The sequence below is a fragment of the Durio zibethinus genome, chromosome 1, assembly GCF_047325235.1.
Source record: "Durio zibethinus cultivar Kanyao isolate XHJ-2024 chromosome 1, ASM4732523v1, whole genome shotgun sequence".
In the NCBI taxonomy this organism is placed as follows: Eukaryota; Viridiplantae; Streptophyta; class Magnoliopsida; order Malvales; family Malvaceae; genus Durio; species Durio zibethinus.
The window spans coordinates 1882925-1908941 of record NC_143162.1 but is presented as its reverse complement, the minus strand read 5'-3'; the positions used below and the strand labels follow the sequence as shown (position 1 = coordinate 1908941).

General features: G+C 28.7%; 2 protein-coding genes and 1 long non-coding RNA gene across 7 annotated transcripts; 1 reads left to right on the top strand and 2 right to left on the bottom strand.

Moving 5' to 3' along the window:
- Positions 1-4612: 4612 nt before the first annotated feature.
- LOC149520251 (uncharacterized) lies at positions 4613-6357 on the bottom strand. The gene is made up of 2 exons (XR_016327953.1): positions 5501-6357; positions 4613-4955 (listed from the first exon to the last, which is right to left on the bottom strand). It is a non-coding gene; the product is annotated as an uncharacterized LOC149520251 (long non-coding RNA).
- Positions 6358-7540: 1183 nt separating this feature from the next.
- Positions 7541-8703, bottom strand: LOC111310557 (uncharacterized). The gene has a single exon (XM_022910042.2). The coding sequence runs from the start codon at positions 8698-8700 to the stop codon at positions 8098-8100; it is 603 nt and encodes a 200-aa protein (XP_022765777.2). The 5' UTR covers positions 8701-8703; the 3' UTR covers positions 7541-8097.
- A 9957-nt stretch (positions 8704-18660) lies between these two features.
- On the top strand, positions 18661-23423 carry LOC111311558 (uncharacterized). Of its 5 annotated transcripts, none has more exons than XM_089758033.1 (8): positions 18661-19215; positions 20280-20780; positions 20870-21083; positions 21192-21268; positions 21365-21404; positions 22248-22302; positions 22399-22507; positions 22799-23423. In XM_089758033.1, the coding sequence occupies exons 2-8, from the start codon at positions 20289-20291 to the stop codon at positions 23009-23011; spliced, it is 1200 nt and encodes a 399-aa protein (XP_089614159.1). In that variant the 5' UTR covers positions 18661-19215; positions 20280-20288; the 3' UTR covers positions 23012-23423. The 5 variants fall into 5 exon arrangements, with proteins under 5 accessions (XP_089614159.1, XP_022766772.2, XP_022766774.2 ...); XM_022911039.2 differs by lacking the exon at positions 18661-19215 and adding an exon at positions 19234-19427; XM_022911037.2 differs by lacking the exon at positions 18661-19215 and having other exon boundaries at positions 19233-20780; positions 20906-21083.
- The last annotated feature ends 2594 nt before the right edge of the window (positions 23424-26017 follow it).

Below are 26017 nucleotides of genomic sequence, written 5' to 3'. Positions count from 1 at the left end.
GATGAGTGAAATTTTTTTTTTTTTTTATTTCAAGGGGACAAAACCTTACATCAAAAGAGAATGAGAAGAGATTAGAGTCAAACCTCAACCCTATATCTTTTTTAAGTCTTACTTGATCTTAAAAATAATTGATGATTAAAATTAACTCAAAGCAATGGTTATTTTATTGAACTTTGTTGTCTTTTCATAATTCTAGAAAAACACAAAGGTATCATGAATTCCCATCTTGGAAAAATACAATCAATCATCAATGTTTTGCTAAATTAAATTAAACTAAAATTATTTTAAGCTAGCTAGTGGGTTATGGCAAACCACGTGCAAAAGAACACGCATGCATGCTGCCCTTATAAACCTGCTCCAAGTTTTAGATCATTTGAATGCTTGATTTCTAATCCACTATTACTCTTTTTTCTTCACTGAATTCCACTCTGATGAAGATCAATTCCATAAACTTGACTGCTTTCTTTGTCTTAATTCTAGTTCACATCCTCATCAGTTGCTCTTCCTTGTGTCTCTGCCATGGAGAGGTTCCTCCCGGAGAAAGAAATGATCAGATTTCAAGAAAGCTACTGTCATCTGTGGCTTCATTTCCTACTGGTCAAAGCAAGTTGAATGCAGCCATGAAAGAGCCCAAGAAAGCTGTGGAGCCAAGTCTAAGGAAAGCACCACCCAGCGTCCCAAATCCTACCCAGAACTAGCAAATTTATAGTACATGATCCGGAGATCTCTCAACCAAGAATAAAGGATTCACTGTTTTTTTGTTCAGTTTTTTTTTTCAAGCTTTGGGTCTTTAATTTTGGCCTTCCTATTTATAGTGCTTCCTTTAATTAAGTAGGAGATGTGATAGAGAATTGTATGTAAAGTATGCATGTAAATAAAGACTTGAATTAGATAATTCATTTGTTTCTATTTGCTTTAATCTTTCTGAATCTTTAGTTAATTTATTTCTCAAACTTGCTCGAAGTTGTTGATCAACAGAAATCAGAAGGCATAAATATTCCAGGCAATTAGTGCTTGAAGCCTGTTTGCTGCAAGATATAGCTCTTCAGTCTTGGAATTCATGAAATAGTTTCATTACTTAATTATCTGTTTCTGATCAGTGATCATCACTGACAGTTTTTTCTTGGTAATTATTATTGGTAAATAAACGACTTACAACCTGAGACCTGACAGTAATTTTTTTTTCTGAATGAAACTAGTTGTTATGCGATTACATTTAAAAGTTGAATTGCAGCAGCTCATGTCTCCACTTCAATGGAGTTGATCCTGCAGGCCAAGGTTCAATCCTGGCTCCAGCCTGAAACTTATTGTTAACCAAACAAAACATAGTTTTTCAATATGCAAATCAAAAAAAAAAAAAACCCTAAGGAGATGTTTTTACTATAATTGAGCTTTACTCAAACACTGAAGGAGATAGGGAGTCGTAATTCTTTCTTCCAAGGCCTATAATTAGCAGGAGCTATCAAACACACCAAACCACGTGCTCCTTAATCTTTAATTAATTCAAGTCTTGGCTTTACCATTGTTGTCTGAATATTTGGTCAATGGTTTTAGAGAGTGATGATGAACGTAGACTGGGGTCATTGAAGATTGAACCATGACTTTCTGTCGGTTTATGAGAAAAAATGAGCACCCAGCCAGCCCCAAGAATTAGATGGAAAGTGAAGAACTGCATGTTGGGTTGTCACCTTCTATTGTGTCGGATTTGGCTATCCATCCAACTTTTAGGCGTAACGAGCTACTCTTTACAACCCAAAAGGTAGAATATAAATATAAATATATATATATATATATAAGATTGTAATACATTAATCGCCGCATATAATACATTAATCGCCGCATACATTATTATAATTATCATAGCCTATGTAATTTTGGGAATATAATGTGTTTTACAAGATTCTCTATCTCCATTGATTATGCTTGTTTATTTAATTTTGAGTTTATTTTTTATTATGTAATTCAATATTACATTACGTAGATGATAGCAAATATTGTAATTGTTTATTTTTTAAAAAAATTAATAGACTTATCAGATAAAATTTTTTATGATTATCGGGATCGGTTTCGCTCGATTCAAGTTTATGTAAGAAGCATGGTGTAAAAAGAAATTAAAATAGTCTTTGACAAATTTTATGTAAAAGTATTAGAGAATTTTAAAAAATATTTTATGATATTTTTATATTTAATAGTTAAAAATTAAAATATTCAACTTTACTAAAATAAATCACAGGTTTTTATATAAAAATAAATAAATAAAATTAAGAGATGGTTTTGTTAATTAAAAATAAAAATAAATCAAAATCAAAACAGATATTTTATCAAACAAAAAAGATGAATATGAAATAATATTATGTTCTTATAATTTTATGAATTATTAAAAGGTAAAGTGAAAATGTAAAAAAAATTCATTAAATATTTTTTATTAAACATTATCATTTTTTGAAAAAAAAAAAGTTAAAAATCTTAAATTTTTTAGAATAATAGAGGATTATGGTAAATCCAACCAAAGGCAGGTTATAGATATTGGGCCAACAGAGGGTTCCTTTTTCTTCTACAAGAAATGCTGAAGCTCAATTGAGGTCTGAATAAAAGACTGGTTGTTCTAATCAGCCCATAACCGTGATGAGCAAAGCCCGTCTCTCGAGCTTTGAATCAAGGAAGGCCTATATCTTGAAATTGCAAAATGTTTTAAAATCATTTATTTTTTTTATTATGCATGCATAATAATTTTTTATCTGTTTGGTTTAAGAAAATGAAAAATGGAAAATGGTACAAGAAACATGTTTGGTTTTTTTTTGAACAAATTTATCACCATATTTCAAAATTTGAAATAAATTAGACTATTCAATAAAAAATTATGTCAGAAACTGTTTTACAGTTTAAATAATATTTTTTAAAAGATTATGAAGCCAATTTTCAAAATTTTTTATTCTTTATTTTTTTATCATAATTTTTTATTAAATAGAATTAATGTTACGAATGATCTTTAAACTATGATGAAATGTTAAATGTGGTATTTAAGTTTCAAAATCTTTAATGTAATTCCTTAACAATGAATCTATTAATTAATATGGTATTTAGATAATTATTTGTTAATCACATATTATGATTTGAAATTAATCATATTAAAAATAAGTATTACTTTAATTCAAATACCACATTAAAATTTTTTTAAATTTATGTACTACATTAAACATTTTTATATAGTTTAAACCTTTAAGAGCTATTCATGACAATGACCCTATTAAAGATAATGTCAACCAATCAAATTTGTTTTTTTTATTTATTTTTTTATCATGATATTTTCTACCACATATAATATGATATCATACTTTTTCAATTAGCCTTGGTATTTTTTCTTGTCATTTTTTTTTATAAATTTTTAATTATAAAATAGTTTATGTCATAACGTATTGATTCTAAAGTGAAAGTCACTACTAAATTTGTTTTGTTGAAGTGTTATTGGTTACTAATCCTATTTTTTCAATCTACGAATTTGAGGTTGGATTTTGAAATACAATTACGTTTGTAAAATGTTATAACACATTCATAACGTTTGTCAGAAGATGATACCAATTAATTTTATATTATCATAAATTGATCTCAATCAAATAGTCTTTTAACTTTATCATTTTTATTTTTATTTTTTATTTTTTGATTTTTATTATTTGAATATTGAAAATTTTCTAAATTATTTTTGACACTTTCAATATAATTTAAAAAATTTTCTCACTAAAGAGTATTTAAAAAAATCACTTATTTCTTTGAAGAGACTCTGTCATTATCTTAAAAGTAGGTTATGATTCATTTATATAAATAGTTATGATATAATTTAAAAAAATTAGAGGAAAATTACCATTTGTGATTTTCTCTTAATGTTATTATTGATGAAAATTTAATTTTATTTTGGAACGCTTATTTATTGTTTAATTTTAATATTGAAAAAAAATTTCATTGGTTAAATTCTCAAAATATTTTCAACACTTTTTAAATATTCAAATAAAATTGTTTGTTTAAGAAATTTTGATAAAATCTTTACTCGCGTCTTTATTCTTGTAAAATTTTATTTACCTTTATAATTTAAGTATTTTATATTTTCTTAATTTTTATTGAAAAAATTTTCAAAAATCTTACCAACAATTTTGGCAAAATTTTGAAAAATAATTTTTTAAGAATCACCATTTTTTATTTTTATTTTTCCTGTTATTATTCTTTTCTTTATGTATTTATTTAATTTTTATTAATGATTATTATTATTATTATACTAAAAAAATTTTAAAATATTTTTAACACTTTTTAGAATATTTTAAAAAAATTGTATTAATTTTTCAATAAAATCACCACTTGTAATTTTATTGTTATTTTAACATTTTATTTATTTTATTAGAAAAATTCTTGAAAATATTTCTAATATTTTTGATAAATTTTTGAAAAATTCATTAATTCAAGATTATCAATAAAATCACCACTTGTGATTTTATTAGTATTTTATTTTTTTATTTTTTATTGTTTATTATTTAAACTTTATTTTTATTATTTCATTTTTATTTTATTGTATTTGTTTTTATATTATTTATTTTTTTTTATAACACTAAAAATCGCCACTATGTACATCAAATTTATTTATAAAAAAAAAACAAAAATACTTGATAGTAAAAATAAAATTATTAAAACACAAATAAATATTAAAGCAACCCACACACATAATACATCAAACTAAAAGACAAGAAAAATACCCAACAAATCTATGGGTCTCAAACCCATATTGTTTGGACTGGACTCCAAGTGGAACAAGCTTGAATTGGATCCACCAAGTGTGACTGGCTTCCTGTGCGACCTTTACGAGCAATTCTCAAATTCCACATTGTTTATCTTTCTCCTTTGACTTATCTAGCACCTATTCTTGTAACCTTTTATTCTCTCCCTGCCAAGCCAGTCGTGCCTTTCCTTTCCTGAAACAAACCAAAGATATTTTATATATTTATTTATTTATTTGGATGGCTTGGCCTTTTTTTTTTATTAGTAACCACTAAGATTTTTTTTTTGTTCTCTTTAAAAAAATTGAAAAAAAATAAAAAATAAAGATTTTTGGGTTTGTGAATGGTGGTTTGGCTATGAAAGATGGGGTGGGCCAATTGGTGTGTATGGTGAAGGCTTTAGGTGATAAGGACTGCTATAAAAGGGATTTTCAGCTTTGATGAAGGTGTTGGGTGAAGATGTGATGGCAGAAAAAGGTTTTGGCTAAGCAAGTTTTGGAGATGCTCGGGTGTTGATGGTTTGGGTACAAGAAGTTTTGGTTGTTGGGTGATTTGGGTGGTTGGATTTCTTTTTTGCTAAGGTCTTTTGTTCTGTATTTTGGGCGATGGGTTTGCAGAGGGCTTTGGCTTTCAAAAAATTAGAATTTGTGTTTGAGTTTTTCAGTGTTCCTCTTCTGTCGTCTCTGTCTTCTGTTCTCTTTCCCGGTTCTGTGATTTCCGGCTTAATTTAAAGAGCTCACTGAGTTCAAATCCCAGATTTTCTAGGATTTGAGAAAGACTTTAGGGCCGATCATTGTGCTGCCAACTTAAGCAGTGGCAGTTGGGCGATCAAAAACATTTTCAACGGCCGAAATGACTGAATTTTGGCTGTTCAAAATTTTCAAGCTTTCTCTTTTATTTTTTGGATTTTTGTTTAAAAACTAATTAATGAAATAATATATATAATAATTGTATTCTATAATTCGAATAACATTAAACTAAACATTAAATGCAATTCAGATTTATTTTGATTAATCCTAACAAAATTAATTGTTAACTATAGCGGAAAATTTGTGCCTTATCTTACTTGTAGATAGCTATAACTTCTCTTACTTGTCTTAAGAAAGACCAAATCCCAAGAAGTACTAAGCATCAACTTTTCTATGTAAAAGTCAGTCCAAACATTAGGAAACAAAGAGACCAAAGGAACCAATATGACTTTGGTAAAGGTCTTTCCCTCCCATTCTATTTTACATGTAAAAGCAACAAAGGAAGTTTTGGAATAAAGAAAAACACACCAACAGATAAAAGCACCCATCATTTGATTTGATGCGTTGCCTCTCTTTTTACAGTCCTAAGTAGAATTCTGTGCAAAAGAATGCTTGACTGGTCTTGAGCTCCTCTTGGCTTATCTGTTTCTACTCCTGGTGAAATCCAATCTAAATAAATGGTTTCAGACTTCTCAATGGTTCAGTCTCCAATGCCTGCAAATTTTCAAACAACGTAGACTTATTTAATTTGGCTAAGACACACAGGTTAATTGTATGTGCATCTAGTACAATTGGAGTCAACTTCTTAAACCAGGGATGTCCTTTAAACCTTCCAGTCTCACCACCAAACTTTCAGCTTGGTGGAACTTTTATCGGGGTCATCAATTATTCAATTTCAGTCATGATCTAGATTTTGTTGCTTGCAGCTTTGATGGACAAAGAATGCTAAGAGCAAGTCTCATGACTTTGTCTATTGAAGTTAAGGTACAGAGAATGTTGTGGCTTTGATTATGTCAATTGATACCTTATGTCACCAGCTTCATGCCATGGTCATGTACATGTGCCTTCGATCATATGAGATTCATCAAGATCTTCGTTCCTTTTTCTGAATTGGAGTAGGTTCAACAAAATGTTTTCCTTTAGCTTTCCCTTCTTTTTGGGGCTTCATATTTTTGTTTCGAAAGAGATGAGAAGATTCTAGAATTGCTATGACATTGTAAAAATTGGATGTAAAGTAATTAGAACAAGAACATTATCTGGCATATAGACATTAGAAAGATTAAAGGTGCTATAATGGTTTGTTATTCTTTGGGTAAAAGGGCTTTCTCAATCACTTTCACTTTCTTATCTTTGTAAAACAGTGTCTTCCGAATCTTCAGAGCTTCATATGAAATCCAGAATGACTTTCATAGAAGTTCAGAATTGGAAAGAATTAGAACCACTTCAAATGCTAGTTAAGTGAGTATAGTGTCTAATATGATCTTTCTTAGGTATTTCGTTTGTCTTCACTGTCTATTTGAGATAAGCATGGAAAGTATTCTCTCCTTTCTTTTTTTTTTTTTTTTTGGTAACTTTAACAATATGGTAAGTCTCTAAGATAATATGATCTAAACATCAATCGAATTATATTATCAATAATCACGTGATCTGTTAATATCAAATTAATTTAAATTTTGATAATGTTGTAAAAAAAAAATCACATTCATCAAACTAGAAAGTAATCGGAGAAACCTAGTTTTCATTCATGACGAGGAAAACATGAATCTAGTACGCTTTCCAGGACAAAATGGTGAACTTGATAATTGGAGGATTGGATGACCTCATTGGAATCTGGTTAAATCATTGCTTTCAGGTGTTGAAATTTCTTCCACAAATTGGCCAAAAAATATATATATTTTGGATTGAAAAAGTTGGCTTAATTACATTGGTAGAAGTGTAACAACTTGATAACTTTGATAAATGATTAAGTTACTGATCCCAAATTAACATATTAATGAAAGTGGATATGTATCGACACAGGACTCTCCATCATATATAATAAAAATATCTATTAGTTAGGCCTTTTGGCCCTGAAACCTGGCTATAGCAAGTATATTTCTCCCACCTGAACCTGATAGAATAGAACATTCATCTACCAGCTGTCTCTAAAGAAATAAGAGAGCATACAATTCTGGAAATTTTCACTGAAGTTTTTTCTTCAACATTTTTTCTTCCCCTAAAGATGTTTTTTTTGGTCAAATTCCCCTAAAGATGCTGAAATAGTATACCTAAGAGAGAAAATTGAGGAATTTTCAAAAGCTCAATTCAAGGACTTTAGCAGATCCTGAGTACTCCCACCAATTATATAACCTTGAAAGTGGAAACCAAACCATCACAACTTTAAGAGAAGAATTGCACAAAAAGCCCACACTCTTATCATGTACAATTCTCCAAACACAAAATTAGAGATGGAAAGTTACAAGGATAAAAAAGAAAAAACCAAAAAAAAAGAAAAAAACCCTTCAGTACTTTCCTTAAATCTACCAATGTGTGTCAGAAACAAAAGCTTGGGAAAGCAAATATATATTAGCTAATAATTAAGAAAAACTTCACATGCTTCTAGCCATCATTTCCTGGAATCTACTGTAAGACTCCTGCTTCTCCAACCTAAACTTTTCATGACAATTGGCTATGAATATTTCTGCTAGCCTATCAATCTCATTAATATCTGTCTCAGCTGTAGAATTGCCATTAACCTTCTTTTCTTCTAGCCATTGAAGGTAACCTGAAAGCTCAGACTCCACAGTATCCAGATCACATTGCTCAGTTGAAATAACTGAATTCCAGGTTGAATCATAGTACAAATGAGTTGCACTACACCCTTCTAGAACTGGAGCTGGAACTGGTGTAACATGAGAAGAGCACCAATTATAGTGTAGCCTAAATGAACCAAAGAACAGCTTCTTGTGCTTGTAGTTCTTTTTTGTGGTCTTTGAGTAGGAAATGGAATATTGTATAGGCTTGTGTTCTTTATAAATTTGAATGACAATGGATTTTGCTTTGGAAAAAGCTCGAATGAGACGACAAACCTGAGCATAGATGAGGGTGTGGATTAGAGTTTTGATCTTCATGGAGCTTAAGGTAGAAGATGGTGATTTCAATGAAAAGGCTTGAAGAGGGAACAAGGTCTTTATGTAGGAGGGACCAACCATTTTTAATTGTTTTTGGTATATGGGAATCCTGAACCATGTTCAAATGGAGTTATAAAGGGTCTTGATTACTAATTTGCCACTTGACTTTTGAGTTTTTTAAAGCATTGCCATCTACTTTGCAGATTTCTGCATACTCTTGCCTTATGCCTTTTCTATGGATTTAGAATTTGATAAGAACATGAACATAAAAAATATGACCTTGTTTGGTTGCATCACCTAATGTGACTGATAAGTAATAAATCACTCTTTCTTGAAATAAATTACCAGAACTTGCAGAAGTTCACTCTGTTCAAATAATAATAATAATAATAATAAAGCAGAATACCCTTTTATTATCTTAGTAAGATCATAATTACAGTCCTACTGTGTTTCTCTTCTGCTTAACATCAACCAGCTCAGTAATTTCTTTCATTTGCTTCATAACTAAATAAGGCTTGGAATCTTAGGCCATGCAGGGAATTTTTTGGATTTTGGTACCAAACAAATCTCAAGGCTTTTCCGTCACAAGACCCGCTTACATATTTTGAAAATCTGTCACCTTTTTCACTGTTTAAAAGTGTAACTGGGGCCATTTTGGCATTAACCCAAGGGTGATAAATATTAGCTTGGGGATGAGATCTATGGTAGGTTTAACACTTGAAAATCTTTTAAAACAGTACAAGCAACTCGAGGACGACTATTGAGGCTTAATATCCGCCAAAATTACCACTCCAAGGAATAATATAATCTGGCTGTTATTAGAATTAAGAACTAGAATTTAGTACTACTTTGCAATCAAACCTTTACTAGCTCAGATCTTTTAAGGATCTCTTTGAACAATTTCTGGTTTTTCTAGTGATGCAAATCTCATTTCTTTAAGAAATCTTTGTGCGTACGCATATCTTGCAAGCACTTATTTTGGCCGTATTGGACCAAAAGAAAAAAAAAGCATTGAAATTCCACTATGTTTCAACTAAACTAAGCATTGAAAGTAGTATTAAGAATATATAATTAGTGTTTTTCTACAGGGTTAGCAATGCATAATTTCCTCGCAACTTTGCCCTCAGACTTTTTCACTACAAGCCGAACTAAATTGGAGACCAATATTGTATAATATATGGGGGAGTGGGGAGTTGTTGTGGACCTTGGGGAAAAAATGGATTGACTATGTACATGAAGATGATAACGCTTTTGAATTTCCTGGACTCTAAAAAAAAAATTGATGATGACACCAGTAATTGAGTTGTAAGACAAGAGAACAAAATCAAAACTCATCCCTATCCACCAAATTTTTGAAAAGGAAAAGAAAACCAATGCTGATATAGAGTTTTAATAGACTTATTGTGGAAAAAACAGCAGATTGACCCGCAATTATTATAGAAAATGAAGGTAAACCTTATCAATTGAAGCAAATTGAAAGGTCATTTTCCTGACAGACCCAGATTTAAATAGTTTCCGAACACCTTTTGATTTAGTCTGTGTCTAGTCGCCAATAATTTCCTCCTCCTTTGTAACTTACCCTGCAGGTCTAAAGGGAGAGGAAATAACTTGTACCCTTGAAATTACTGCACCAGGATGCGACTTGGAAGTTTGCTTTGCTAGCGATGAAATGGATAACCATGTTTTCTATAATTTCTTTGGAAGGTGTTGGAAGGAGTTGGGATTAAATTACTTTCCATGTTTTCTAACAAAACTTTTAGGCAAGAGGATTTTATCTATTCCAGGACCAGGACATGTCACAGGCTTAGCAAAATTTTATATTGGACTTACTGTTCACTAATAAAGACTATTAATAGTGAGAATCGAACTTAAACGTTACAAATTAAATATTCGATTCTTATTAATTCAACAAATCTAAGCAATTGCTCTCCAATTTGTAGATAAGCTACTGCCTCGTATATTTTAGCAATTCATCATCTTGATGTCCCTGTAAAGTTAGATCCAATGTGCCATGTGTTTTATCATTTGATATGGTGTTGAACCACTTAAGTAACCTCGCCTGTAAAAGCTTCATATACAAGTAAAAACTAAGTAACGCCCGGCCCCCTCCCCCATCCTGTAATTTATTATCGTTGTTTCTATTTGTTGTAGGAGGAGGATCCCCATCATCATTAATGTGGACTTCAATTATTTATTTTGGGGAATCTAATCCATAAACAACTAACTGAGATGCAATGCGAAAGGCATCCTTTGAAATATTGCAGCTGGCTGTCATATTAAACATTTGTGCACATGTTCATGTTGAGCATAATATAGGTAGTTTAACTACTTAAACCAGGTAGTGATCAAGATTTGTATCTCAAAAACAACAAAAAATTTTGAGATATAACAAGACAAAAACAGCTATAGATAGTTAAATCAAGATCTGCCAATGAATTGTAAAGCAGTACAAGGTAAGATTGTAGTGTTTTTCTCCTAAGTTTAGCAGGTGTTAAGAGAATCTAGGCAACACAGTGAAATAAAGCAAAGTCCTCTAGGCCAACTTTAATCTGTTACATAAAGATATGTTCAGTGACATTGGAAGATTGGAACACATCACCTTTCCTTTAATGTATTCCCTAAGAATCACTTGTCACAATCAGAGAAAGTCCCATGGAATTCAACATTTCAACTTTCCGTTCCCTGTCCTGTTCTGCTTTCAGTTTCTGTTTTTCCTTGGTTTTTCTATATTAGTTTGGAGAAATTTCATAGCTATCCCTGTTCACCTACATCAACCAATGACTTCCTATAGCACCTCAAATATAATTAAGAACCTCCAGGTCATAATCTATCAGTTATTTTAATAGCAGGAATCACATCATTATTATTGTATAAAAATGGCTGAACTGGAAGGCAGATTCGAGTAATTAACACCACACCTAACTGGCTAATTAGTTTAAGGTGCATGATCCTGGTGGCTAAATTGAACTTGTATCAAGATTAGGTTTCTGTTCTGGATGGAGCCATGGATATATTTTGGAAGGAAAGGTAGAATTTTTCATATTTCAGTTTCTATCATTCCATGTGATTTTTTAAGGATTCTTTATCTTTTCTGGATAATTAATGGTTTTATTAATAAAAAAAGAAGCAGGAAAACCTGCCACAAAATAGTACCAAGTACCAACCTGCCAAAAATTAGGCAGAACATGAAACCAAAGAACAAAAAATTACAGATATAGTTTCAATACAGAGACAGCAGAAGAAAACAGTAAACTAATGTTCTCAAGTCACCCACACGAAATCCCCAGCTTTGACAGATTTTATAACGATTCATTCTTTTTTTGGTTGGCACATTTTAAAATTCAGTGGGGCTGCAAAGCGGCAGAACAGGAAGTCTTGCCATTGCCAAACATGTGGTCAACTTTCAGCTTCTGCAACCTGCATGGTAGTCATTTGTTACAATCTGAGCCTTCTGACATTAAAACTTTGAGTACTGCCATGAATTTCTGAAACAGTCCTTTGTGGTTATGATTATTAGTTACCTTTCTCTAGGTCTGAAATTATGGGTAATTTTTCCTGTATTACACCAAATCATGGGCCCCGGAATATCATGGCAATATCTTTTACTTTACTATATTCCTTTCTTTATGCAAAGTTTTATTCCAACCTCTAAGATTAAAACATGTAATTTCTCAAGTTATCATGTTCATTAAGCTGAATAACATACATTAAATTAAAGAAAACTTCATATTCTTATATTCTTAATGCTTCTTCATCCTTCAGCATGTATACTTAGAAAATGTTATGAATAATTGAAATGAAAAAAAAAAATCCATAGAATAATAAAATACTAGAAATATAGAGAAAATATAATAATTTTCTATTCTAAACCTTTTTTTTTTCATCTTAAAAGCACGTCTTTTTTATTTGGATTTGAAAACTAGACTTTTAAACTAAAAAATCACATTTTTTTTATTATTTAATGTTGAAATTGAGTTAAAAGGAGACAATGCTAAACTATGCTTTGTCCCTATTGACTGACAACTTACTAATTTTGGCTAGTGACTGAAATAATTACGAAAAACAATAGTGTGTAATGCAAATGCGGAGAAAGATTGGTTGCAAAATGTATTAATTAGTAACAAAACACGAGGAAAATATCTCTTCATTATTTAAAAAATAGTAAAAATTTTCATTTAAGGGTGAATGATACACTTTAATTAGATCTATGATTGTTTTTTAATAATTTTAAATTGACTATGAAAATAAATAAAAATAGTTTGAACAAATATGAATCATAAATTTATATGATAGTGCAATATTTACTCTTAGATAAAGTTGCGAAATCTTTATCATGAGATATTTTTATAGGTTATTAGTAGAATTTATATATTTAAAAAAATCAAGATTTGATACTTAAAAGTTATTTGATAAATTATTTGTGATTTTCTTTTTTTTTTTTAATTTTTTAATCTCTTCATAACTTCTTTGAAAATGTGTTTATAAATTAATATGTATTAATTATAGGCTAAAAAAATTAAGTTTCAAACTTTCAAACTTTTTAAATCTACACTATTTGTACATTAAAAATAATTTATTATAATTTTATTAGTAAAATAACAAAATTTATTAAATAATATAATATTAACATATTATATCATTCACGTGCGCAAGCTTAAAATAATTAGTACTGGAAAACAAGCCTCTTCGAGAATGGACCTCGCAACCCACTCCTTCAAAGTACAAACAAAGTTTTTAACCGTCAGAAGACATGTATGGGCCGACCTGATTAAGGTCCAATGATAACAATGATTTCGCCCAAATTTGTTAAGCCTTCAATTGTAGCCGATCGAACAAAGAAAAAATTGAGGGGCTAAACTATTTTCTTTTTTTTTTGAATGGAGGATTCCAACTTTTTTTTAAAAATTTTTTTTATAAAAGAGTCCGTAGATTAGAAATAAGAGATAAGATCATAAGTATTAAAATTCAAATTTTAAATCTATTTGATATATCTTAAAAATAATTATATGAATAAAAAAAATAATTTATTTATTTTTAATAAAAACTCGATACACTTAAATTAAATGTTTTGGAATTAAAATATATTGTTTTACACATATAAAAAATAAAAATTTCTAAAATAACTTTTTTGGTACATTAAGATTTAAAAATGCATAATACAACTTAACCTTTTGTTATTCTATATATTTCACCGACTTATCTCAAGATTCAATCTAAAATTTAAAAAAAAAAAATCTCAAATTTTAACTTTTAAAGTGTTTTCTCAAAAATAGAAAAAGAATTAATAGAAATAAGCCAACTTGATTCCATAAAACAACATTATTTTCGTGAAGACAAAATCGAATTTGAAACCCATTATGTTTCCACTACCTCTACAGCCTTTTTCTTCCAAATAATAGAAGACAAGATATTGTATGAATGGCTTATATTTCTGCTTTTTTTGAAGTGGCCTATGAGCTTTATGAAACATATATGAAAGTCCATAAAATTAAAATCTCAGCCATCATACTTTGCTAAATTTATAGGTAAGGTGGTCCAAAATTGCATGCAAATTGGCATTCGAGCAGTCCTATCAATTGTACTTCTCTTATTCCTTCAATTACATTATTAATTGGACATGCTTGGAATTTTTTTTTTTTTTTAATTTTTATGAAGCACTATCTCTTGCATTATCAGCAAGAAAAGAATATTAAAAAAGGTGTTATGGGAATTGTTCTTCCATGAAGCATGGAAATGCCATCAAATCTGGTCTATGCTATACATCATTTCATTTATAAACAAAAATGCTTGCTTTCCTAACTATAATTTCAGATCTAAGAAGATAAAATAAAAATTTTTGCCTAAAATAAATCTTAAAAGTTTTGTGAAAGATTAATCCAATTCCATTGCTTAATTTGTATCCTAATTTTTTTTCCTTTTTGGTCGATATATTTCTTACTTTATTTTCATGAAATATATTTCTTTTTTTTTATCTTAAAATCTCCTTTTGTTTCCTTTAAATTAAACATCTCTTTTTGTTTTTTTTTAATCGTTTTGGCGCAAAATTAATTAAAATTTATTTTATTTTCTACATTTAGACCTAAAAGTATTCACCAGCGGGATTACACGCTTAAATTACTATGGATTCGTCTGACTTGGATTGGGTTTAGAATATTTTTTAGGCTCAATTTTGACCTGAGAATATTATTATATTAATATATAATATATTTTTATTTATTTTTATTTAACATATTTAAAATATTTTAATAAGTATAAAATAAATTTATAGGTTGAACTTACGATTTTCTTCCATCAATTAGGTTTTATACATTGTTCAAAAATATTAAAATTATTTAATTTTTATTTTAATATTTTTAAAAATAGTTTAGAATGAAAATAAAATAAAAACCTTTTTATTAATTGAATAATATTTCGGATCAGACAAGTCGAGACTAGAAAATTTTTATATAACATTCGGCCTGAGTCAAGCCAAGCTTACAAGCCTGGTGGCTCACTAGGCTCATCAACAGGCTTAATTAGAACGTTTTTTTTTTTTTTTTTAGTCTTTGCCTACATTTTTATGTATGAGTTGAATAGATTAGTAATTTACCATCTTTATCTTAAGATAAAGATTCAACAGTACTCCTCACGTGTAAGATAACAAATTTAATTATCATGTATTTCTATGTGCATTTTATAACTAATCATAATAAACCCATCCTTCTAAAAAAGGAAAATCATCATAAATAAACCCATCATGTAAAGGTCATCAAACTAGGATGGAGACCACTTTTATTAAATGTGAATTTTATACACGAAATATTTAATTTAAAATTAATTGATAATAGATAATTTTTTTTATTAAACAATAAAATCAAAGTTTGAAAATCCCATGTTTATTTATTACTATATTTATAATACTTTATTTTATAATAATTTTATCATAAAAAATCAACACATGAAGTGACAAAGAGTTTGACTATCTTTAAGTAAAATCTCGATTTTGAATCTTATAAATGAAAAAAATAAAGTTAAAATAATTTATCATCTTATAAGGTTTGATCTAATTCGACTATAAATTAATCGAAATCCAAAGTAATTACCGGATACAAGAAGATCTCAAATAAAAAAAATTAACAAAAAAAAAAACTCTTAATATTAATCGGTATTGATAATAGGTAAAAAGAACCTCTTCCATTACTAAGGAATCAAGACAATTCAAACTTAATTCATATGATATTTACTATTATCAGTATGTATAGAATTTGATGATAATTCTTGGATCTCTATCTTAAATAGATAAGGCATGATTATTCATGAGACAAGAGATTAGATTATTTCTTAATGTGTAACTAAGTTCATTCGAAAAATTAATAAATAAACAAATAAAATTGTTTTAATTACATGAATGACTGAAATTTTGGACAAGGAAACTTTCGGCCAAAATTCGTGAAAGGGATTAGGAAAGATCGAAGCCATCAGTAAATTAAGGAAATGAGAAAAAATAAAATGGAAAAAGAAGCATTGAAACAAATAAAAAGAAGAAGGGAGCTGTCAATGGAGAGGGTGACTAAATTGGCACAACGTCCCTCCAAAGCATTGAGGGGGCAATTTTTCATCTATGGCAGCTAATGTCCAACAAAGATAAAGCGACAAGAAACAATGCCCTCTTGGTTATATCCATTTGAGATACAATGTCGCTTTTAATTGTTTACTATTGTCTTCTTCTTGATTCCATTGGTTTTTATTTAATTTTTACATAACGCTTACCTGTTTATTAGCCTAATAATTAATACTCATCCAAAGAGCTTTTTATTTTTATTATATTGCGTGATATAATGATTTAAGAGTATCACATCAACAAAGAATGCTCAAACCCAATAATTGGAAAAAGTAGGAACCAACAAATTAAGTAACGTTAGAAAGGTGTTATTTCAAATTTAATGAATATTTAATTTTTTATAGTTTTATATTTAAGTTAAATTTTTTTATTTATTGTCAATTAATTTTAATTTGGATGCTTAATATAAGATTATATGATATTTAATATTTATTAAATATGAAATAACATCACATTAACAGATCTCTATCACGTATAAATGAAAACGAAAAAAATTTATTATGTGATAAATTTGAAAAATGTAAAAGAAAGAGTCAGATTGGATGCTTAATATAAGACTACAAAATATTAAATAGTTATTAAATATGAGATAAAATCACATTAATACTATTACATGCAGGCGAAAATGAAATAAACTTATCACGTAATAGATTTAAAAAGAATAATAAAAAAATTTTGATTCTAATATTATATTAAATATTTAACTTAAAATTAATCGATAATAAATAAAAGAATCTAATTTAAATATAAAATTATAAAAAATTAAATATTTATTAAATATGAGATAATACTATTCTAACAAATAATAAAAAAATTTTCATTAGTGGAAAGAGCAAAATGAAAGGTTAAATAGGGCCATATCTAATTGGATTTGGAGGAAGGAAGAGAACAATATTCTCCCGGCATATGGTACCTACATTATTTACAAATAAAAGATCCTCAAAAAGTGTTGAAGCTTTTAAATACCTTTGATTAAGACATGGAACATGGTTCTTTAACTCTCCAACTGCCTCTGCTTGCTTATATATGTTCCCTTTACATTAATCCTTGTCTCCATCGTACAATTTATACTCTAAATTAAAGTTGAATTGTCTTGTCAAGAAGAAATTTATTTTTCTTTCTTTTTTTTTTGTTATTTTCTTTTTAGGCTCTTTTACATAGAAATTGCAAATACTGAAATATGTAAAGAAATTATTACTTATGTAATTTTAGTTAGATTTTTTTTTACAAATAAATTTGAATTATATTACAAGAAAGTAATCATATTTTAATTCATAAATTTCTTAATTTTTGTCTCAAAATTTAACTCAATTGAACTATTAAATTTTAACTGCTATAAAAAATTCTATTCAAATTTTTTAAAGAAAAAAAAAACTCGATTCCCAAATTTTTATTTTTATAAAATTCATTATTTTAGGAAAACACTAAAGAAGAAGAAACTAAACTATTTTAGAAACATAACAGTTTTTTTAGTAAAGGAGGCTGCAGAGGAGAAAAAAAATTATAGACATCGTGATTTGGATCTACCTTTTGTAGAAGGGTATCCATATACACTCTCCAAAAATTAAAAAATTAACAAAATTTAAAGAAAAAATTTATTTTGGACAACCTTAAAAATTTGTCATGACATCACAAAAATTGAAAAAAAAATTCAAACACTCTTTCTCCTGATCAAATCAATAAATTTATCAATAATTATATATTATAAATAAATTATTTCAAAAGGAAATTTGAATCTACTAATTGTTATGCATAATTATTTTTTTTATTATCTTCAAGTTTTTGATTTAATGATTAAAACGTTTGAAGAGATATCAAAAATTTAATTTTGAATTAAATTTATTTTTTTCCCTTTTACTTATACTAAAATTTTACTTTTTTGATGTAAAAAATATATATATATATATATATATTCTTTTCTCATCATGAAAAAATTAAAAGTTAATCAAGGAATCGAGCTTTGTGCCATAAGATCTTGAAGCCAGAATGCATCGGATTTTTTAGCACGTCTTCGGATAATGACATAGAGGAAAGTACAAGAACAATTAAAATTTAAAATTAAAGCACTTAATTAATATAATTAATGCTAACAACAATTGTTGTTATTAATAATTCCATCCTAATCTGGAATATAGCCAGATGTGTTGTCCGAGACTTCCCAAGCAGAAATTATGGTTATCATCGTTTATAATGCTTTGCTGTCTTGGATGCACTCTGTTGAAAATGCCACCTCACCTTTTTCGTGTTTTCATTTTTTGTTTCTGTCTTTATTTAGATGTAAGGCTGAATTCTACCATTTTTTTAAAAAATATTTTTAAAACTTAATTAGAGAATTAGTTCTGTGTCTTTTCTTTTTCTTTTTTTTTTTACTTTGACAAACATATTATATTACAACTTCTTTATCTAATGATCCAAAATTCAAACGCTAATTAAATATCTAAAATCCAACAAAATTTCAACATCAATTATGAAGATGATATTTTGCTTACTTTTTGTTTTTTATTTTTCTTTCTTTATGAGATTACGAATAGATTTATAACTACAAGTTGATAATCGTTAACCTATATGACATAATTATAGATTAAATTTTGTTATACAAACTAATGAAAAATCTGTTAGGAATGACCACAGCCAAGGCTTAGTTAGAGTGAACCTGACCCAATAGGTTGCACTTAAGCCATGCCTAGTCTCCTTGGACCACCGGTCTGGCGCCTTGAGAAGGCTTATTACGACACCTTTATAAATTAAGGAGCAAGGAGATGAAAACACTTGGTAGGCCATCCAATGACCTAGGACAGTATTCATGACAAACAACTCCCTCAACACTCACAAAGACTATAGCTTCTCTCGCTAAATTACACCTCCGTCTAGAATTTACCTCAAGTCTATTAATTTGCTTTATGTCTATATTTATCTTATTTATATATATAGCATGTAAATTTGATAGGAAATTTGTCCTAACATAGTGGAGCTATATATATTTAATACAACACTATGTAAGGTTTAGGTTAAACATCAATTTTTATATATATCGGCTAGATTCTTCTCTTTTAACTTTTGAAATTAAATATTGATCGATATGTTTAGGCCTTAATTAATCGGCTTTGGATCATCCAAAGTTTGATTTTAAGAAATTCAGTTTATCTTATATGCACAAAGCATTTTGAACATGTTTCTTCGAATCTTACAGTTGCGAATCCACTAAGATGTTAGTATAATAGCGCTCCATGAACTTTTGCTGATAATTTCAGATACCCCACTGTGCAAGATGCAAATTGTTGTAGGAAGGAAAGAAGAATAATTCTCCTTGAAGAGAAAAAGAAATACAGTTTTATACTATTTTTTTTTTTTTTTTGGTATAATGTTTAGGGATGGCTAATTTTGAATTTATGCAAGTATCTTATTTTTCGAATTATAAGGACTTAAATGCCTAAGTTGAAACCCCAATAATCCTTTGATGTTCACTTTTGATCTGATTTTAAGTCTTGTTTTTTCTCCGGTTTTTGTCTTATGTGTTCCTTCGTTGATTGAAAAGTTTGAAACATTTTTTATATTGTAATTAGTTTTGCAAGCAAGGGCAAAATTTTTTATTTTAATTTATGTTATTATCTGGAAATGAGTGTTTTTTTTTTTTTTTTTTGAAGGGGGTGGGCTTTGGTCGTGTCAATATATCAATGTTCATTCGAACCCATTTTAGGATATATATATATATATATAGTTATATTCATATCTTAAACCTCAAGTCTTGAGGAATATAAATTAGAATTTTTCTACCATACATCTGAATTCAGCATTGCTATGGTTCTCCATCTTATCTGAATCTCCTTTTCTTTGGTCTTTGTGGTATTCTGCGTGGCTTTTAATCTTATAAGTGATTCATACTAGAGTGAAGTCAGATACACTTTCTGATGCTAGCCAAGAAAATCTGCTAGCTGTTGTTGTTTGGGTAGTTAGATTAGTTCATTTGTAAATGAACACTGAGAAGATTGATTGCCAAGAGAACCTTGGGTTCAGAAGGGACTGCAATTTTGAATATTTTAATCATGTTGGTTTTCAACAGCCTTGGAACATGGAAATCAGGATTCAGGCACCTGACATGGGGGGAGGGTCGCAGCAGCAAAATCCTGGACCTGATAAATCATCATCCAATACAATTATGGGTGGTTTTCAGACTCCAGCGTCTGCCTTTTATGCAACTGAAAGATGCATGGGGTTTCCCCAGTACGGGCCTCAAGGAGGTAGTTCTTTCTGCTCCCAATACAACAAGAGCTGCAATTATCAGTTTCCTTCATTTCATGTTTCAGGAGAGAACTTTTCCGTTGAATCAGTCGCTCAAGATGAGCACAACTATGAATTGAGAAATACATTGCAGTCACTTGTGAAACCCCAAATTTTTTGCAATCAATACCAGAAGTCCTCAGATAAATCCTACAAAAATCCTTGCACCAATTTACAAGGGAGTCAGCTTCCCTCACATAATCATAGTAACTTGCTTGGAAACAATGCTGCCACTGTTGGGAATCACTTTTCAGTTCCTTTCCGAGGAAACCAGCATCAAAGGGTAAGTTTTCTTTTTCTTTTATTTTTTGAGTTTCCGCAATTAACTTACCGAAGAAGTTGTCTTGAATATAGCCACCTGTTTCCTTGCAGGCTTATTGTAACTCATATAGTTCTCCTCTTGCACAGCTAAGCATCTTTCAGCAAGAGAAGCAATCTTCAAACAACTCTTCTGGGGGCTTTTCTGTTTCTTCCGGTAACTCTGTTTCAACCGGGCCAGTTCTCGCTAGTAAAACTCGAATAAGGTGGACACAGGATCTTCATGACAAGTTTGTGGAGTGTCTTAAGCGCCTTGGGGGTGCTGAGAGTAAGTAATAGTATGATATTAACTTTATCAGATCTTCAGATATTCATTCAGCAATCAGCAATCAGCAATCAGCAATCATTTTAGTTATTTATTGCTTTTATCTAACAGAGGCAACTCCAAAGGCAATTCTGAAACTGATGGATACAGAAGGATTGACCATCTTTCATGTGAAAAGCCATTTGCAGGTATTGATACAATTTTAAGAAATTTGACTGTTGATTATATTATGTTGGTTGAGATATGCTTCTGAAATTTGTTTCCTTCTGATTTCTGTGATGTAGAAATATCGTATTGCAAAGTACATGCCAGACTCTGCTGAAGGTATACCTTGATACAGTGACTGCTTCCCTTTTTATTTATTTACTACTTTCCTCAACAAGGCAGGGAGAGCCCACCCTTTTTTTCAATGCTTGAGATTGCCAAGATTTGATCCTGAAACTAAGAGTCCAGTGTTCTACCAAGACCACTAGGCTATTGGCGAGAGCCCTCCCTTTAGAATAGTCATAGTGCTTTGATTCTTCTGCTCCTTAGCTGCTTGAATCTGCAATACCAAGTATGAGTATTAGGATATAAAGACCATAAACTCCCAGTTTTCACTGTAATTCAAGAGCTTAGTTCAGATCATACCCCACTAAATGTTTTAATTTAGTATAGGTTTCAGTTCAATTAAAGTGACTTGTGAAGAGGGATACTCCTCAAATTTGCTTTAGTTGTTTGAATTGTTATACTTTCATATCTCCTTGGGTGTTCACAAGCAGAATCAGATGACTTGACATCTCACTTATGTGTAATCACCAGAACCATATACCCCGACCCTTTATGCCTTTGTCCCTTCGAAAGGTCATTCACATCAACACATTTATTAGGCAGAAATTGTTTGGCTTATATAAACTTTTCAGATTCGTACATTTTTACTCTGATATTCCAATTATCTGTTTCCTGCTGCCTATAATTTCCAGGACATGACAACCTTGTGTTTAAGAATAAAAACCATTTTACTGTTTTAACCAGAAGGAAATTTTCACTGTTCTTTGTTTGACATTTTTTCTATAGGAAGCTATAAAATGTTCACAGGTCAGCTTTTTTTGCTTTGGTTAACTGTATGAGATTACAGAAGTTCATCCACAAAAAGTCTGATCCCATCAATACCCTTTCTTGTTGCAGGGAAATCAGAGAAAAGAACTAGTACAAGTGATGTAACTCAGATCGATGTCAAAAAGTAAACTTCTTACTTCATACATCTCTTATTCTATCCAAGTACATTCTTTTCTTTTTCTGAAATCTACCATCAAAATTCTTTTGCTTTTCCACCAAGTTTTCCTATTTCAGTCACAATTTCCAATCTGTCTGGCAGTGGTTTGCACCTCACAGAGGCATTGCTACTTCAGTTGGATGTCCAGAGGCGTCTTCATGAACAATTAGAGGTACATGAATGATCTTTGATTCCAACTCATTTTCATAGCTTATCTTGCCCTAATTTCTGTTTCTCCTGAATGCAGTAACTTATACCCAGACAACTGTAGCAAAGAGCTTCTGAATCTGTTCACTAAACCAGATTAATTGCCAAAGCAAAAAAAAAAATAAAAAATTCATTGAATAAAATTTTTAAATGAAGTTAATAAGTTAATTGAACATATAAATCAAATGCAAAGAACTATTTGGTGGCATCCTGTTTATGAACCATGAAATTGAACTTGTTTCTTTTTCCTGCTCAGATTCAGCGAAATTTGCAGCTGCGAATTGAAGAACAAGGAAAGCAGCTCAAGATGATGATTGATCAGCAACAAAAAACAAATGCAAGCCTCCTTAAAACACAAGATTTCGACATCACACCCTTTGATCATGATCCATCATTTAGCGTCGAAGACATTGAAGCCTCAATTGCAGAAAGTTCGGGAAATGCTCACTTACCATCCAAGATAAGTTAGAGCCTCGAAATTAAAGTAAAAAAATGGCCATTTACACATATACAGGTGTTCATGGCATGTCAACAAAGCCCACTTCCTCAGAATCCAGAGCAAGAATGTCAAACAAATGACTGTAACTAAAGCATAGAAATACAAATGAGTTTCAATCTGAGTCGTGCCCTTAAGAGCTTGGACATGTGATGTGTGTTGAACTACTTATGCACATCAAGCTCATATAAAGAACAAGGACTAGCTTTAAGTGCCATAGGCTAGGCCATAGAATTCTTTTTTTTTTTTTCCCCTCTGCATAGCTAGTTTGCTTGCAATAAAATTCAATACCTTGTATGTAAGAATGTTGGAGAATATTTGTGCCTATTTTCTTCTGGTTTTTAGACATTTGATAATAGATTAACAAAATTATGGTTATTCTAAAGAAACTTGTTTTTTCTCCTCTCATTATTATTTTTGGTACTTAAATTTTAAAAAATATATGAATTAGCACTTAAAAAAATTTATCTAGAATCGATCAATTATTTTTAATCACATGTATCTATATGAAGTTTTTACAAAATATTTAATACTTTTATTTAACAAATGACAGATATATAACAAAATTATATTAATTAGATATTATATAAACGAGTTAAGTTAATATTATTAAATTTTAATTTAAAATAATATATTATTTTAAAATTTAAGATACAAATTATATTTTTTTTAAGTACCAATTTGTATATTTTCATAAAGTTTAGATAATAAAAATATAATTAATTTCTTTAGCCTAATACACTTTAATGTCTCAACAATTCATGACTGAGTTTTGTAAGTGCTAAATAATGATGATAATTGCATTGAAAAACAATGGAGCATAATCAAACCAATATAACAAAGGGTGTCAAAATGGGCAGATCTTAAATGGAATGGATAATAAAAATTACCCAATACTCATATGACCTATTTACTTTACAAGGCCCAACCTGTCCTTTACTCCTTTATTGTTTTTACTCCAATGTGGAATCCATGCCTTTTTAGGCTTTACAAATATTGTTGCTTCTTTTTACATGGAAAAAGGGTGGATTCAAATACAACTATGAATATGAATAGAAATAGGAGTGTTTATTGGGTCGGTTTGATTAATTTTAAATTAAATTATTTAAAATTAAATTAATTAAATTATAATTTTTTTATTTTTATTAATTGAACCAAATTTATAAATTTTAAAAATTAATCGATTGAATTTAATTCGATCGATTCAATTAATTTTTTTCTGTTAGTCGAATAATAAATGCATTTAAATTAGACTATATTTTAAATTTTTAATTTCTCATATTTTAAACAAACTAAAGAAAATTATTTAATAAAATATTCAAAAACTAAAGTATTATGTTAAAAAATCTAAAATTTTATGAAATTAAGTGATCTATTTCATATATTTTTATTTTATATTTAGATTATATTATATTTCGATTAAATTTTTAATTAATTCGATTATGTTATATTTTAATTTTTGAATCAAATTAATTGAAAAAAAAAAAAAAAATTTAAATCATTTTTATTAATCGACATAAATTAATTTTGTAACCGATCAATTAATTGAATTAAATTGATTCAACTGATTAATTCAATTAAAACTGAATTATAGATACTCATAAATAAAAAGATTATATGCATCCATCATTCAGCCAATTTACTTTATGCTTTAACAAAATGGATTCCTTATTTTTTGTGGTATTTTTTTAAGTAAATATTACCTATGGATCCTAATTTTTTTTATTCTTGTTTCACATTAGTTTCTAAAAATGTTCCACTTGGATTTTTAACATCTTAAAATGGTTTCACTTTTATCATTTCATCAAATTGTTTCGTTAACCTTAACATAATACCATATTGTAAATTACATGTCATCTCAATTAAATATTCATTTGGTGTTTGTAGGCAATTTTTTTTAGTTGTTAACGAAATAAAGTAATAAAAATACCAAAATGAAATCATTTTAAAAGATTAAAAATTCAAATAAAATAATTCAGAATTTACGTGAAATCAAAATTAAAAAAAAAAGGAACAAAAAGAAAATTTAACCATCTTTTTTCTCAGCCAAATTCTTTATTACTTTCGTACGGTCTGAAATCTGAATGTCGTCATTATTTGCCATTCCCGCAAAGCACTGGTGCAGCCCTGCACGTAAAGATGTCGTCATTCATTGCAATTATTTCGTTTTTTTTTTCTTTGATAAGCATCATTTCGGTATTGAAGTTGTAAAAGATTCCCAATTTTCATCAATATAAAAAAAAAATCAAACTAAAAATAATAATGCTTGTAATATAAAATGGTTATGTTATATCCTTTTCCCTATATTTAATAATTTAAAATATAATAATTATATAATAAAAATAATTTAAATAAAAATATTAAAATAATATAATTTAAAATTTTAATAAAAATTATAAATATATTTTATATTTTTATATCAATACGAATTATAATTTTCGTATAAAATATTATATAAATTATTAATATTTTACACAAATAAAATATATAAATTATTAGATCTATTTATCTCATTTTATTTTATTTTATCAAGTATATTTTGAAAAAAAAAATTTAATTATAACATTTTGAATAAGAAAATACAAGTATAATTTAGCATTGAGTCTTAGACATGATTAATCTATGAATAGAAAAACACAAATGCAAAAATTTTGTTCAACTCACATATTTGCTTATTATATTTTTCAAAATATCATTTGTTATTTTGAATTATTTTGAATTTAATATTTATAAAAAAAATAGTATTATAGTCAATTACCAAATTTACTCATTCAGTGTTAACTTTAATTAATTAAATTACAGTTAAGAAAAAAGCAAATATGAAACTAAAATACAAATTCTTTTAAATTTGATTTATTTTCTTTTTTATTATGAAATTTTTACTAAATATAATGTCACACGATTTAAATTTTTTACAAAATATAATACACATCATACTTATTTTAGTTGATCTTTCTATTTTATTTTACCTGTATCTAT